The 14465-nt window shown below is 48.6% G+C and overlaps 1 protein-coding gene across 1 annotated transcript in view; it reads left to right on the top strand.

The window, feature by feature from the left end:
• Positions 1 to 12741, top strand: part of GLI3 (GLI family zinc finger 3) — a 267060-nt gene extending 254319 nt beyond the window's left edge. The window contains exons 12-14 of the mRNA XM_024732944.1: positions 3173 to 3463; positions 8030 to 8357; positions 9254 to 12741. Coding sequence (XP_024588712.1) covers positions 3173 to 3463; positions 8030 to 8357; positions 9254 to 11586 — 2952 coding nt within the window. The 3' untranslated portion in view covers positions 11587 to 12741. The remainder of the gene's footprint in view (positions 1 to 3172; positions 3464 to 8029; positions 8358 to 9253) is intronic.
• The last annotated feature ends 1724 nt before the right edge of the window (positions 12742 to 14465 follow it).

The following is a 14465-nucleotide window of genomic DNA, read 5'->3' as shown; positions in this document are numbered from 1 at the left end:
TAAAAAGTGCAATGTTGTAGAGAGCTTAATATCCATCATGAGATTAAAACATACCTTGGTCAATAATATCTTTCACCAAGGTTGAGCAACTTACCTAAAATAAATTATTAACATTGGCCATAAACACATAAATATAATTTTATTCACAAACACGTAAATCATTTTTTTCTCTGTTGCACATAGAGAAAGCCCTCATCCTTGCGTATGAATGATGGACGGTTTCAGATTCACCAAAATTAAGTGTATCCAGGAAATCCAGACTTGCATCATCAAGCAATTGTAGACAAATCTAGATGTCTTCTTTCATTTCTTTGCTCTCTTATTTGTATCTTCGTTCTTTCACTGAACAAATATTGATAGCTAGTTATCTGCCGAGCACCTTGCTATTCTAGATGAGGCAAGCAGGGTGGAATAGAACAGGAAGGGAGCAATACCCATTCGGGTAATCTAGGTCTCCTCACCGCCCCCATGGCTGCCCTGCCCATTTAGGGTCACTGAACCATCGCAGTGGCCTCTGACCGGGCTCCCTACTCCAGAACAGGGAGCTCCCGTTCCTCCCAAAACCAGACGAAGCCAGTTTCCTGGAGCTCTGATTAGGTTGTATCTTCCTCTCCAGAAAGTTCCAGGGGCTCCGTTTTTCCTATAGGAAATGTTTAGACTCCTTAGGCTTGTATTTGCTCTCACTGGACCCAAGCCTTCCCTTTCACCATTCCCTTGACCTCTCACAATGGTGACCATAAATGGAACCTTCCAGACAGCCATGCCTGCATGCCTGAAGTGGTCCTGCTGCTGGACCTTTGCTCTGGATAATTTTTTTTTTTTGCATCCTCTTGCCCTCATTTTTATCCTTCAGCATCTTGTTTGTCTTTCAGGACCCAACTATGACGCCTCTTCCTAATCAAATCTCTGTTTATTGAGCACTTATTATGTGCTCCACATCACACCGTGGTAAGCACCGCGTGCACATGGTCTGATTTAGCCCGTACCCTGACCCCATGATCTGGGCGTTATACCCCGATACAGAAACTAAATTGATGCCTCCCATGATCGTCCCAAGGATCATCTGTCCACATCTGTCCACATCCTTCTCTAGCATCCACACTTTGTACTGTAGGTAATTCATGCTGTCTTATTTTTCCTACCATATTTTATACCCCTTGAGATTTGATCCTGTCTTATAAAACTTTGTGCTCAGAGTCTTGCCTACAGTAGGGGCCATTACATGTTTACCAAAAATTTTATTTGGATACATTCTACACAGTCAAGTAGAATAAGTATCCCCACTCTCACAAAGTACCTTCCAGTTCAGGGAGTCAAGAAGGCAATGACAGTACCAAAAGTTAGGTGTCCAGGACAGCAAATACGGGTAACTCAGGATCCTGGCAACATTTATCTTTCCCTACCATTAGATTGCATTTCAGTGATTCATCACAACAGAATTTGGGGGCCAAGAAACGTAACTGAGTTAATGTGTTTTCCTGTGAAGTTAAGTTTCCTGACCCTGTGTTCCTGGAGTTTTTTTGTAGGTGGCTATTGTGTATGTCCACATGCAAGGGCACATGGGCACACATGTACTTGTATGTTCTGTTGGTCCTGGAAATGCAGGAGCTGATGAACATTCGAAGATTCATTCCACCTCTAGCTGTGTTCCCATTTCCAAGCTAACCCGTGATACGTACATGCAGATATTTATGGGAAGAGTAGCTCTTCAAACATGTAACACGGGCCTGGCTTTGTGTTCCCTCTCCCTACCCCAGGCATTCCTGTCTGTCTGTCACAGCAGCAGAGTGAGCAAAGCACAGGGCCGAGGTCAGATGCTATACGGTAATAGCACTAATCATCAGAGCCATTCTTCTGTCCCTAATGCATAGGATTCGATGTGCTCATTTCATTATATATATATGCTGCAAATCACACAGGCTCCTGAGTAGAAGTAATTTGTAGTTAATGGGAATCAATTCTACCCAAAAGAATCGCAAATTTGGAGGTGAGGTCTCTCAAGATAATTTCTGGAATCTTTATTTCACTACTTTAGGACATTTCATCATTTTAGGTAGCTCTCAGTCTGTTCTTGGGCTTTTAGGGAAAAAGCATCATTCTATAAGACAGGGAATCTTTTTAATATAACTGTAATGGATGCGTTGTATTACGCGTGACATTTATGACTGTTGTTTACCTAATAGCACATATTCTGGTATACACAGAGGTAAATATAGACTCATGTAAGTATCCTTGAATATATTAGATTTCAAGGGAAGTAAACGAAATCACAGTTCTGACGTTGGTCATGAATACAATGCCATGAGTTCTGTGATGCGAGTAAATACTCAGCTATAAGGGTCCATATCATTTTTTATGACTGTATCTGTAGGCTTGATCACTGGCCCACGTAGAAAAGAAAAGTAGCATGAACTAATTTCTAGATCTTAGTACTCGCAAGCAGAGCCTCATGCAGGAGTCCTCGTCTCCAGGACGACATCCATCCGCCCTCATCGGTTTACGAGTAAGCATTCGTGGACACTCGGACAGGGCTTACGACTTCGGAGATCAGAAAGGTCCTGGATATTCTGAGCCCTGAACAACCCCCGCAGTTGTAATACAACCCAAAGGAAAGTAGTTTAGTGATATCTAACCCGGGAGAGGCTGCAGGCAATTTTTTTTTTTTTTTTTTACTGTGTCAATGTGTAAAGAGCTCATTTTCAAAGGAGGTAGAGTGATATTAGGTCTGAGAACCAGGACATTTGTAAGAAAGGTCTTCCCACCAGCTCTCCCCAAAGCGTTCTTCTCATTAAAGGATGGGTGTCTTTTAGCCGCCTTCTGTTATCATCAGCAGTACCATCACCACCATCCTCAGCATCAAATTATCTCTTGAGCACCACGTGACACCATGATACTTCTTCCTACTCACAGGATAAATGCTTCCAAGAACATAAGCACAATTTACACGTTCTCCGCTCACCCTGAGCACTCTCTAAAATAATAATGCGTTCAAGCTGGATTCTTAAAGGTTAATTAAATCTTTGCACCATTTAGAGGGTTTCGAACACCTCACAGCCTTGTGATCGTGCTTTGAAAGAATTAAAGCTAGAATGAGTAGCCACAAAAGACCGTCGGGCGGGGGGATAATCGCTTTGATAACAACCTATTCTTTCATCCTTGGGGCATTTGGCAGAAACCGTACGTGTGCAAAATCCCCGGCTGCACCAAGCGCTACACAGACCCCAGCTCCCTCCGGAAACACGTGAAGACCGTGCACGGCCCAGAGGCTCACGTCACCAAGAAGCAGCGTGGGGACGTGCATCCCAGGCCCCCGGCGCCACGAGATTCCGGCGGCCACTCACAGTCTAGGTCACCCGGCCGGCAGACTCAGGGAGCCCTCGGGGAGCAAAAGGACCTCAGCAACACTACCTCAAAGCGGGAAGAATGCCTCCAAGTGAAAACGGTCAAGGCGGAGAAGCCCATGGTATGTCATTCGCTTTCCTTCCGGTTTTCCCCAAAGTTCTCCCAGGTGTTTAAAGGGGCCAGGTAGGGCGCTGAGGGCAAGGGTGAGGGGCGGACTTCACTGCCCCGTTCTCACTGCATCCCACTGTTTGATTTCCGGAGGTCAGAGCTCCCTGAGCCGGATGGCCTACCCCAGGTTGATCTGCACGGCAGAGCTCAGCTCAGAAAAGAGTTCCAGGGTTTCCTAACTGGTTTTTGAAATCCATCTGGAAGCATCCCACCTTGCGGCAGGTCGACAGACACCACAGTGCACCTTTTCAGCAGGTCTCTAATGTAGAGAATCCTCCGTTCAGTCCTTCTGTAAACATATTTTCTGACTTTTTTGCCCTGGTGACCCCAAGATCAATAAGCCACGGCCCCTATTCTTTATGGGTCTGTAGTCCAGTGGGAAAGGGAGACCAAGAAACAAACACAACTCAGTGCGATGGGGCTTTAAGACAAGTCTGGGTCAGAGGGTTCGGAGCCAGTGCACTCGAGGACACGACGGGAAGGCAGAGGGCAGGTGGCCGCCAGGTTCAGCGCTCAGAGAGGCGAAGGACCGCATGCTGGAGAGCAGGACCGGGAGCGGCCAGGCCCCAGCCTTGGGGCCCCGGGGGAATGTGCCAGAGTAAAAAGAGGGGGAGGATATAAAGGGATCTTTTTAGGTTTTCTAACTTGTTAGAAAAGACAACTCCAGTGCCAATCTAGAGACTGGTTGATAGACCTCGAGACCGTATCTGCAGTGGTGCCTGAACTGAGGAGGTGGAAAGCGAGGGAGGGGTTTGAAAGATGTCATCAGCAAAAATCATATGGTTTGATGACAAATAGGAGACATGGATTAAGCTACTGTTGCAGCTTCTTTCAAACTTCACTTGGTGATTTTGCCTTATGCCTGGGCCAGAATGAACTATCTAAAATTTTTCCGAAGACAACGAGAAAAATGAAGAGAGTAGCGATCAGAGGAGATTCAGTACATTTGTATTTGGCATAGGTATAACGCGGTCAGCTCTGCGCTTTGGGTTCTAGTCTGTCAATCTCAGGACATGGAAGAAACGTACTAGGTAGAAGTCACAGGCTTAGACTTCCAGATGCATGGAAATGACCAGACAGGCAGATTTCTACTCAGTTCAAAGAAGCATTTGCTTAAAATTAGAAAAGTCCAAGAACTGTATGGACATCCTATGAATTCCTAAGTTATGTCACCATGTAGCGGTATGTCTGGGTGGGAATTAATGCACATAAAATTTCAGAATCGATAGAGTAGAATTTAATGACTTACTGAGTTTGTCTTTAAACTCTTATGAGTCTTAGAAAGTGACACTAAGTCTAGCCCCAAATCATGCGAATAATCTATCCAGATGTGTCATCATTTCCCAGTGGGTAGCCCTACTTTGCTTTTACAAAAGCGCCTTAGTAAGAAGTTTATATATGTGTTATGACTGGTCACTATAATTAATCAATTTGTAAACTGTGTTTTATGTGCTTTTTTTGGGGGGGAGCATTTATCAATTTCCTAAAATAAAGTCCACCTATATAATAATGGTGCAAAAGATTCAACCATTTATCCTCAAGTGTTTAATGAAACAAGGAAAGTGAATTTGTGGTCTCCTAGATTATGTCATTGAAAGACAATGATTTATGTTTTTAGGACATCCTAGGAACCCAGAATCCCTTGTACTTTTCATGTACATCCATAGCAAAAAAAGTTTAAAAAAAAAGAAAGAAAAGAAAAGAAAACTTATCTCTTTTCCAAGCACCCATTCTTTAAAAAGAAAATTGGTAGAAATAAAAATTTACAGCGGGGCTTCCCTGGTGGCGCAGTGGTTGGGAGTCCGCCTGCCGATGCAGGGGACACGGATTCATGCCCCGGTCCGGGAAGATCCCACGTGCCGCGGAGCGGCTGGGCCCGTGAGCCATGGCCGCTGAGCCTGCGCGTCCGGAGCCTGTGCTCCGCAACGGGAGAGGCCGCAACAGTGAGAGGCCCGCGTACCACAAAAAAAAAAAAAAAACATTTACAGTGATTTTGCTCAGTGACGTCTGAGGTTCTCCAAGATGTGAAATATTTTATAAAATAATTAAATCATAGAAACAAAGGGCTGGAAAGAGTTCACAGAGACTGAGACTAGACCCCTTATATTACCAGTATGGAAACTGAGGCTCAGTGAGGTTAATAAATTAGTCAAATTTCCACGGGAGACTATTTTATGAATATGTACACACACATGTAAATATAAGTAGATATCTTCATAGGCATTTACTAAGGTACAGATTTACATTTCTAATATCCTTTCTTCAAAAACTTGTCTTTGGTTTGCTCATCATGCTATAAATTAAATTCTTTCTCCTTTTTTTCTTATTATTCCAACTCCTCTTCTGTGTAATGCTCCTAAATGTCTTCTTCTCACTTCCTAAGGACAGTGGGTAATAAGGTGAGGGAATTTTGGCTTCTCTGCTCTCTTTGTTTTGTTTTCATTTAACTTTTATTTGTTTCACTTTTCTTTCGTCTTTGTCCTTTGTGATATTTTTAGTAGTGGACGTTACTCAGATATGTTTCCAACATAGAAGTGATGTGTTTTGAACATTCAGCATGTGGAAATGTGGAGTTAGATGTTGAAATCCATCATTCTATTTGTCTTGGTTTTCATAATAAATCACACTGGGGCCGACCAAGCAGATGTTCTCAAAGACTATTTAATTGTCATATTGACCAGTGTAAATTTATTCTTGGACCAGACGTGCACCACCTTCTTCGAGCAAGATCTGAATACACTTGTCGGCAATTTAATCTATACTGAAACGTCTGCGCTCCTTTATGCATTTTCTAATTGTAGGTGCATGTGAGCCTTCTTCCAGGCCCTGTGGAAGTGTGAGCCTGCGTGTGTGTGTGTACATACACACAGATTCACACACACACACACACGCATGCTGATTTGACGATCCAAGCGTAAAAGACATCCAAAGCCCTGGATGATCTAAGTTCTCCGCAAAGGAGCAGGTGGTCTGGCCCTTCAGGACACTGCAGAAGCAAAAACTTAAGACAGGCCTCATGCGTTCATGATCACATTTGTGTATCTTATTTTTCTCTGCTTGGTTGCCCAGGACACGCTTAGTGTACCATGTGGTGCTCGCTTAGAAAGTGTTCATTTGCTTGGGTGTGTGTACTGTGTCCTCAGAAAAACTGTTCCACGGAAAATGACTGTGTCCAGACCCCCTGCTGACAGCACTGTGGTTCCACCAGAGACCACAGCCGTCTATACTGGAGTGTGTGTAGTTATCTTTCCCTGCTCTTGGGCTGCTGTCAGGCTGTAGTTTTTAGGTAACACCGGAGAGGGTGCTACAGAAGAATGGAAGGGAGGCCGGTCTGGGAGTCCAGGTCATCACAATGTTCGCTTTGTGACTTTGGGCAGTCACTGAACTTCTCTGAACATCACTTTTCTTATCTCTGCCTGAAGGATTAGAGTGTTTATCCACCAGGGCACCACTGGAATTTTAGATGGGCCAGTTCCAGGTTGTGTGGACTGCTCGATGCAGGCCATTCTATAGAGGGCTCCCAAATGTGGAGACAGTGAGCTTTCCAGTCCCCACGGCCAGGGGCCCGTGGAGGGTGTGCTTTCCCTGAGAACCAGTGGACCAGATTAAGTTCCCATCGAGTTGCAGAACTGGCTTACCCAGTCCACTTGGTTGGGGTTAAGGAAACCGGGCCCAATTCTCCTAGTGCAATGCAGATCCTCTCTGGCTATAGCAGAAGCTAAGTGATTGAAGGTTTCCCTCTCACAACTGCTTTTACCTACACCCTGCTTGGAGTTCTACAAAGCAAGAAAATGTAGAAGGAAAGTAGAGAGGTTACAAGAGCCTGGAATAGTATAGAGGGGCTGGTTGGAGGGGAGTTACCATATGCTCTTGGGACATATATTCCGAGGACTAAAGCGATTATAATAACAACTGCTAACGCTCTCCAAGCCCATTAATTATTGTCATCCAGGTCTTTTTGAACTTTGTGTGTTTTCAGGGCTTTACACCTCTTTCCCACAACAATCCCTAGGATAAATAAGTTGTCCCCATTTTCTGGATAAGCAAACTGACGTTTAGAGTGGCTAAGTAATTTGCCCAAAGGATAAAGTCATGGAGGTGGGGTGGGAACCAACAAGGAAGTGTGATGCAGAGCTGGCATTTGGGGCAGGGTTCCGTGGCTGATACATCATATCTGGCACCCCCGCCGTCCATTCCCTCCGCCGCACGTCCGCCTGCGGCGCGGTCACTGAGGTTGAGGGAGGCCACCTCCACTCACCGGAACGTAGTTCTCCTCGTCCCACCCACTGAGAAGCCCGCAGGACTCGGTCTGCGTGGTCTCTCGTCATCCGCTCCTGGCCTTTATCATTCGGCTGACACTTCTTTCCTTTCCTCTTGACCGCACAGACATCTCAACGTAGTTCTCCTCATCCCACCCACTGAGAAGCCCGCAGGACTTGGTCTGCGTGGTCTCTCGTCATCCGCTCCCTGGCCTTTATCATCCGGCTGACACTTCTTTCCTTTCCTCTTGACCGCACAGACATCTCAGCCAAGCCCTGGTGGTCAGTCTTCATGCAGCAGCCAGCAGTCCCCCATCAGCAACTATTCCAACAGTGGGCTCGAGCTTCCTGTAACCGATGGAGGTGGTATGGGCGACCTCAGTGCCATCGACGAAACCCCAATCATGGACTCGACCATTTCCACTGCAACCACAGCCCTCGCTTTGCAAGCCCGGAGGAACCCGGCAGGGACCAAATGGATGGAGCACGTCAAGCTAGAAAGACTCAAACAAGTGAATGGAATGCTTCCGCGACTGCATCCCATTCTACCCCCCAAAGCCCCTGCGGTCTCTCCTCTCATAGGAAACGGTGAGCTCTGGCCAGTCCTCGTGTCTGCGCAGGGTTTTCTGTTCTTTCAAGGGCAGCCGGAGCACTAAGCAGACCCGGGCCCTCGGTTTTGCATTTGCTTGTTTCCCCACCAGCCCTAAAACGATGCTGGAACCATAAATATTTGTTGCCTTTCTGGAGAGTCCATGTTTTAAAAGCAGGCGGTAAGAGGTTAATCCTGAAATGAAAAATAAGACTGTGCACGACTCATATTCTGATGGTGAAATCATACCTCTTAGACCAGGGGAAGGAAATCCCAGCCGCAGAGGCATCCCGGGTTAGCACCTGTCTCTGGCTTCCATAGTCTGCAGCCAGGAGGTAAGCAGCCACTTTGACTGATGGCCCAGTTCAGAGAAAGGCAAGCCATCTTTGTCACCGTCGGCCCCCAGTCCGTTTGTGTTTCTGAGATTACGCTCGGTATCTGCGGCGTAACCCGAGGGTGAACCTCCCCCACCCACCTCCTCAGGTGCGCTACACCCGCATGGGATGCCATGGGGAAGCCCTGAGCTTACATATATGCCTTCTGCCCTGGTACTTCCTATAACTTGAGCACTGTATATGCTTCCAGGGACCCTTCACTTGGCCCCTACACTGCACCAGTGAAGGAGCTTAACTCATCCAGGAAGTTGTTCCTGTTTTCTTTAAACCAGGCGTGGGCCACGTACAGCTCCCACCTGCTCTTGTAAATAAAGTTTTATTGGCACCCAGCCTCACCCACCCCTTTACTACTGTCCCCAGGCCCTTTGGTGCTGCAGGGCAGCGATGGGTAACCTTGGCCGAGGCCGCCCGGCCCCAGAAACCGAAAAGAGTCACTGTTCGCCGACACCTGTGTTAAGTCATGCTGAAATGAACCCCTGTCTCCCCGGCTTTCTGTGCAGGCACGCAGCCCAGTACCAGCTGCAGTCTGGGCGGGCCCCCGCCCCTTCTCCCGAACAGAAGCGACCTCTCTGGGGTGGACATCACCATGTTGAACCTGCTCAACCGGAGAGACAGCAGCGCCAGCACCGTCAGCTCCGCCTACCTGAGCAGCCGCCGCTCCTCCGGCATCTCGCCCTGCTTCTCCAGCCGCCGGTCCAGCGAGGCGTCCCAGGCCGAGGGGCGGCCCCAGAACGTGAGCGTGGCCGACTCCTACGACCCCATCTCCACCGACGCCTCGCGCAGGTCCAGCGAGGCCAGCCAGGGCGACGGCCTGCCCAGCCTGCTCAGCCTCACGCCTGCCCAGCAGTACCGCCTGAAGGCCAAGTACGCCGCTGCTACGGGCGGTCCGCCGCCCACCCCGCTGCCCAACATGGAGAGGATGAGCCTCAAGACCCGGATGGCCCTGCTGGGCGATGGCAGGGAGCCCGCGGGGACCCTGCCTCCCGTACATCCTCCCCGGAGATGCAGCGACGGCGGCGCCCACGGGTACGGCCGGCGCCCGCTGCTGCCCCAGGATGCGCTGGGCAACGGCGTGAGAAGAGCCAGCGACCCGGTGCGGACGGCCTCCGAGAGCCTCTCCCTGCCCCGGGTGCAGCGGTTCAGCAGCCTTAACAGCTTCAACCCTCCGGTGTTGCCTCCATCCCTGGAGAAGCGTAATCTAGTGCTTCAGAACTACACGCGGCCAGACGGGGGCCAGTCCCGACACTTCCACGCGTCTCCCTGTCCCCCGAGCATTTCTGAGAACGTCACCCTGGAGTCCCTGGCCATGGACGCCGATGTGGGCCTGAACGATGAGGATCTCCTGCCCGACGACGTGGTGCAGTATTTAAATTCCCAGAACCCAGTCGGGTATGGGCAGCACTTCCCGGGCACCGTCTCTGATGACAGCAAAGTCCCCCACGGGCCCGGCTTGGGGAGCGGGCCCGGCGACTTTGACCCACTTGGGCTGCCCGGCAGCCACGCCGGCCAGCAGTATCGCGGGCTGGAACCGCCCTGCGCTGATGCCGGTAAATCCGACCTGCCCATCCAGTGGAACGAAGTCAGCTCAGGCAGCGCCGACCTGTCCTCCTCCAAGCTGAAATGCGGCCAGCGGTCCACAGCGCAGCACGCCCGCGCCTTCGGGTTGTACAGCCACGTGGGCGTCCACCCACAGAATCCCTTGAGGAGCGGGGCTGGCCCGGCTGGGGGGTATCCGACCCCCGGGGAGCACGGCGGCTCCTTCGCGGGCCCGGAGCACTTGGTGAGCCACGGCGGCGGTGGCGGAGCTGCGGGCACCAACGGGACCGCCTTCCACGAACAGCCCTATAAGGCCCAGCAGTACGGGAACTGCCTGGCCCGGCAGCCCGGGTTGCTCGACGGGGCCTGCGGTGCCGGGATGCAGGCAGCAAAGCTGAAAAGCATCCCCGTGCAAGGGAGCGGGAGCCAGCCGGATTTTGGCCTGTCGGTGGCACCGAACGAGTCAGCTGGCAGCACGGTGAACGGCATGCCCAGCCCAGACCCGGTGGGACAGGGGTACCTGGCGCATCAGCTCCTCAGTGACGGCATGCACCCCCAGGGGTCAGGCCACCCCGGACAGCACATGCTGGGGCATGGTAGCGCTACCTCACATATCCACGTCTATCAAGGGCCAGAAAGCGGCCTGCCAGGGCCTCCCAGCACCGGCATGCAGCCGTCGAGCCTGGCAGCCGTCAGGGGCTACCAGCCGTGTGCCAGCTACGGGGGCAGCCGGCGTCAGGCTGGGCCGAGGGGCGGCCTTGCTCTGCAGCCGGGACAGCTCAGTGACCCAAGTCAGACCTGCAGGGTGAATGGCATCAAGATGGAGATGCCAGGGCAGCCCCATCAGCCCTATTCGAATGTGCAGAGTTACTCTGGTCAGTTCTATGACCAAACCGTTGGCTTCGGTCAGCAAGACATGAAAACTGGGTCCTTCTCCGTGTCAGAAGCCAACTGCCTGCTCCAGGGGGCGAGCGCCGAAAACTCTGAATTACTCTCCCCAGGTGCTAACCAGGTGACGAGCACAGTGGACAGCCTCGACAGCCACGACCTGGAAGGGGTGCAGATTGATTTCGATGCTATCATAGATGACGCGGACCACGCCAGCCTGATGTCAGGAGCCCTGAGCCCAAGTATCATTCAGAACCTTTCTCATAGCTCGTCCCGCCTCACAACGCCACGCGCCGCCCTCCCGTTGCCAGCTCTGTCTCTGAGCACCACCAACATGGCAATCGGGGACATGAGTTCTCTGCTGACCTCCCTCGCAGAAGAAAGCAAATTCCTTGCAGTTATGCAGTAGGCATTAGGGGGGGAAAAAAAAAAAAGACTGCCAAGAGACCTGAAACTTTAGGAGTTTAAAAGATTAAATTGACCCCCCTTTTTTTTTTTTTGGCTGTTTCGTTTTTGTTTTTTTTAGTTCTGTATATGTTTTAGCAATCTCATCTCACCTAACTGGGATGTGTTTCAAGTATATTCCTTTTATGGAAAAGGACTCTGAAAAACCCTAAAGTATTCTAGGGAGAAACTGTCTTCCACTTCAGTTTTGAATCAGTATTGTTACACTCGAAACACCCTCTTTTTTTAAAAACTGTAAGCCTGCCCCCCTCCTTTTTTTTTTTTTAGTAAACCGGTATAAATGTGTGATGTGCATGTTCTTTCTTTCTTTTTGGAGAGAGGGCAAATGAAAGGATTTGACATGTTTCTCTGTTACTCCAAGGAAATAGGAACTGGTGTGCTTGTGACCAAGGGGTTACACTTCCAGCTTTTTTCCATTTTCCTTTACATGTGTTCAGCGTTTGTTTTCGTGTTTTGTTTCTTTTGTTTTTTAATTCCCACACTGGGCACGAGAATCAGAACATGGAGAGTGAGTTTGGGAATCTCTTGTGAGTGTACTGTATCAGAGGTCACAGGTTTTTGAGATGCTCCTTGCCCGCAGTTCAGTTCAGAGCATGCTTTAGACAGATACACACAGGTCGAAATTTGGGACTCTTGCACATGAAATGGTGTGCCCACCACTGGGGTTTAAAATTCTTCCTGTCCATACGTGAGCTTGGGGTGGGTATGTCTGTACGACAGTTCTCAGTTATCGACCTCGCCTCCTGTCTCTCTTTCTGTCCGTGAATGTCCAGTGCTCTTCCAGGGAGACGGGGAAGGGCGCTGGGTGACACTCAGACATATGCTGTTACTTTCGTCTGTTCTGGTAAGAAGGTAGGTGGATTGCAGATTCAAGCTACCGTGGAGAATTTGTTTGGGGAATATTTGTGGGTTTGGGTGTTTGTTGATAGTTCCATCTCTTGCCCCATTTTCATAGATAACTGACAATTGATGATATCTAGTTCTGAGTATATAGGTACTTAACCCCACAGCTGGCTATGTCATTAACATATGTTAATTCCACTATAGCGAAGGAGTATTTCTATTCTAAGTGCCCTATTTTAGGGGATTTATAAAACTTGGTTGTAAAAGAGAAAAGCTCACAGACAAAGATATTTGGAATAAATCGCTTCAAATATTTTTAGTATTTAAAAGCACTAGGGAAGAAGTTTTGTTGCTGTGTGGATACCTTTTTTTTTGCACCCTATCTATTAAATGATGCATCCGTTTAAGAAGTTAAGGGTTGTATGCAGTTTGTCCTTAATGTGGACTTAATCTGGACTTTTTTGAATTAAAACATTTAAAGATTTTAAAAGTGCAGCTACTCCCCAGGTACATTTGCTACACATAAAAGACATACTATGTGTGCACGGAGTACGTGGATTATCCAGCTTTTTACTTTTAAAAATATGTAAGCTATGAAAATAAAACATCGACACCTCAGGCTACCTGCTGTATTCTGGCCCCTTGACCCTGGAGTTGGATTTTTCCAAAGTGATTCATGAGTCCATTATGTGGCTTTTTCCCTTTATCCCTGCCATTTAAATGAGTATTAGACAAAATCAAATCAAAGTATTAAATAGACTATTAGGAGCAGTCCATTTTTCTCATATTTACGTTCTCTCATTTGGACCAAGAATCTCAGTGTGGAAGTAAAATTGCCCTTTGGGACTTTGGCTAAGACAGTCGGTTTGCTTTCAACTAAATGAAAGCAGAGAGATGCTGAGGTTCTCCGGCCATCCCCACCCCCTTCCCCGTGCAACACCTACATTTAAATCAAAGGAAGCATCCACTTCAGAACAGAGTCTAAAATCAAAAGACAGGTAGTGATCTGAGCTAGGAGAGTGAGTCTCTACCACTTTTCAATGGAAAGATCAAGGCATTTTCTGTGTTCTTCAAACAGGTCATGATCTGGTTACAAAATCAGTAATCCATTCCATGAATCTTGTTTTTGCCATGAACTCAGAATCTCCAGGTCCTGGTCTGAGCTTGCATGCCCTTGTGGCTTAATCCAATCCCTGTCTTCCTTCTCCTCCATCTGAATCCTTTCCCCACTAGCATTCCTAGATGTGTCCTGCATTTATCAATTGCCATGATTTCCCATGTCACCTTTGCCACTACATGGAAGGATGGATGGAGTCTGGGATGAGCACGGTTGTCACCTTGTGCCTCTGTTTTTCCTTTGGTTTCTGGTGATTCTCTGGGTTACCCCCTATCTTTTTCTCTTCGTACTTTGTTTTCTTTGCTCCCGCCTTCAGATTTGCAGGAGACACTCAGCTCAGTATTTGGCTTCTCTCGGTATGGAAATCTCAGAAAGATGGGGGAAAGGAGAGGTGGAAGAGCAAAGTGTATGTTTTCAATCTGTTGTGATAGTGTACGGAAGATCTTCTGGGGCCACTTACAAGTGTCCCGTCTGGACATGGATCTCTGTAGACTTGGCATCTCCTGTGATGGAACCCATCCCCAGCCTCCAATCTTCTCTCCACTTCCCTGTCCCTTGCGTTTAGGGAGATAACACCAACTCTCTGGGGTCCTGGCTACTTTTTAATGCAGGCTCATACACGGTACCGCCGTTTGGCATCCACGTTAAGCATGTCGAATCCATTTTGTTTTCTAAAGAGCTAATTAGACTGTCCCTGCTCCTCACTCACTGGCTCACCCTCTTGAGCTGCAGAGTTTCGATTCTTGCGATGTATGTGCCTTATTTTATGTTAATGTCGTCGAAGCGAGGGACCACTTGGTGTTGCCCAGTCAGGGCTCAAGGCTGCGTGCTCCCCAGACGAGAGCACACGATTGTAGCAGAGT

This window comes from Neophocaena asiaeorientalis, unplaced genomic scaffold (assembly GCF_003031525.2).
Source record: "Neophocaena asiaeorientalis asiaeorientalis breed wild unplaced genomic scaffold, Neophocaena_asiaeorientalis_V1.1 scaffold56, whole genome shotgun sequence".
NCBI classification, from domain to species: domain Eukaryota; kingdom Metazoa; phylum Chordata; class Mammalia; order Artiodactyla; family Phocoenidae; genus Neophocaena; species Neophocaena asiaeorientalis.
The sequence above is the reverse complement of the archived record's forward strand: the minus strand, read 5'-3'. Positions and strand labels throughout refer to the sequence as shown.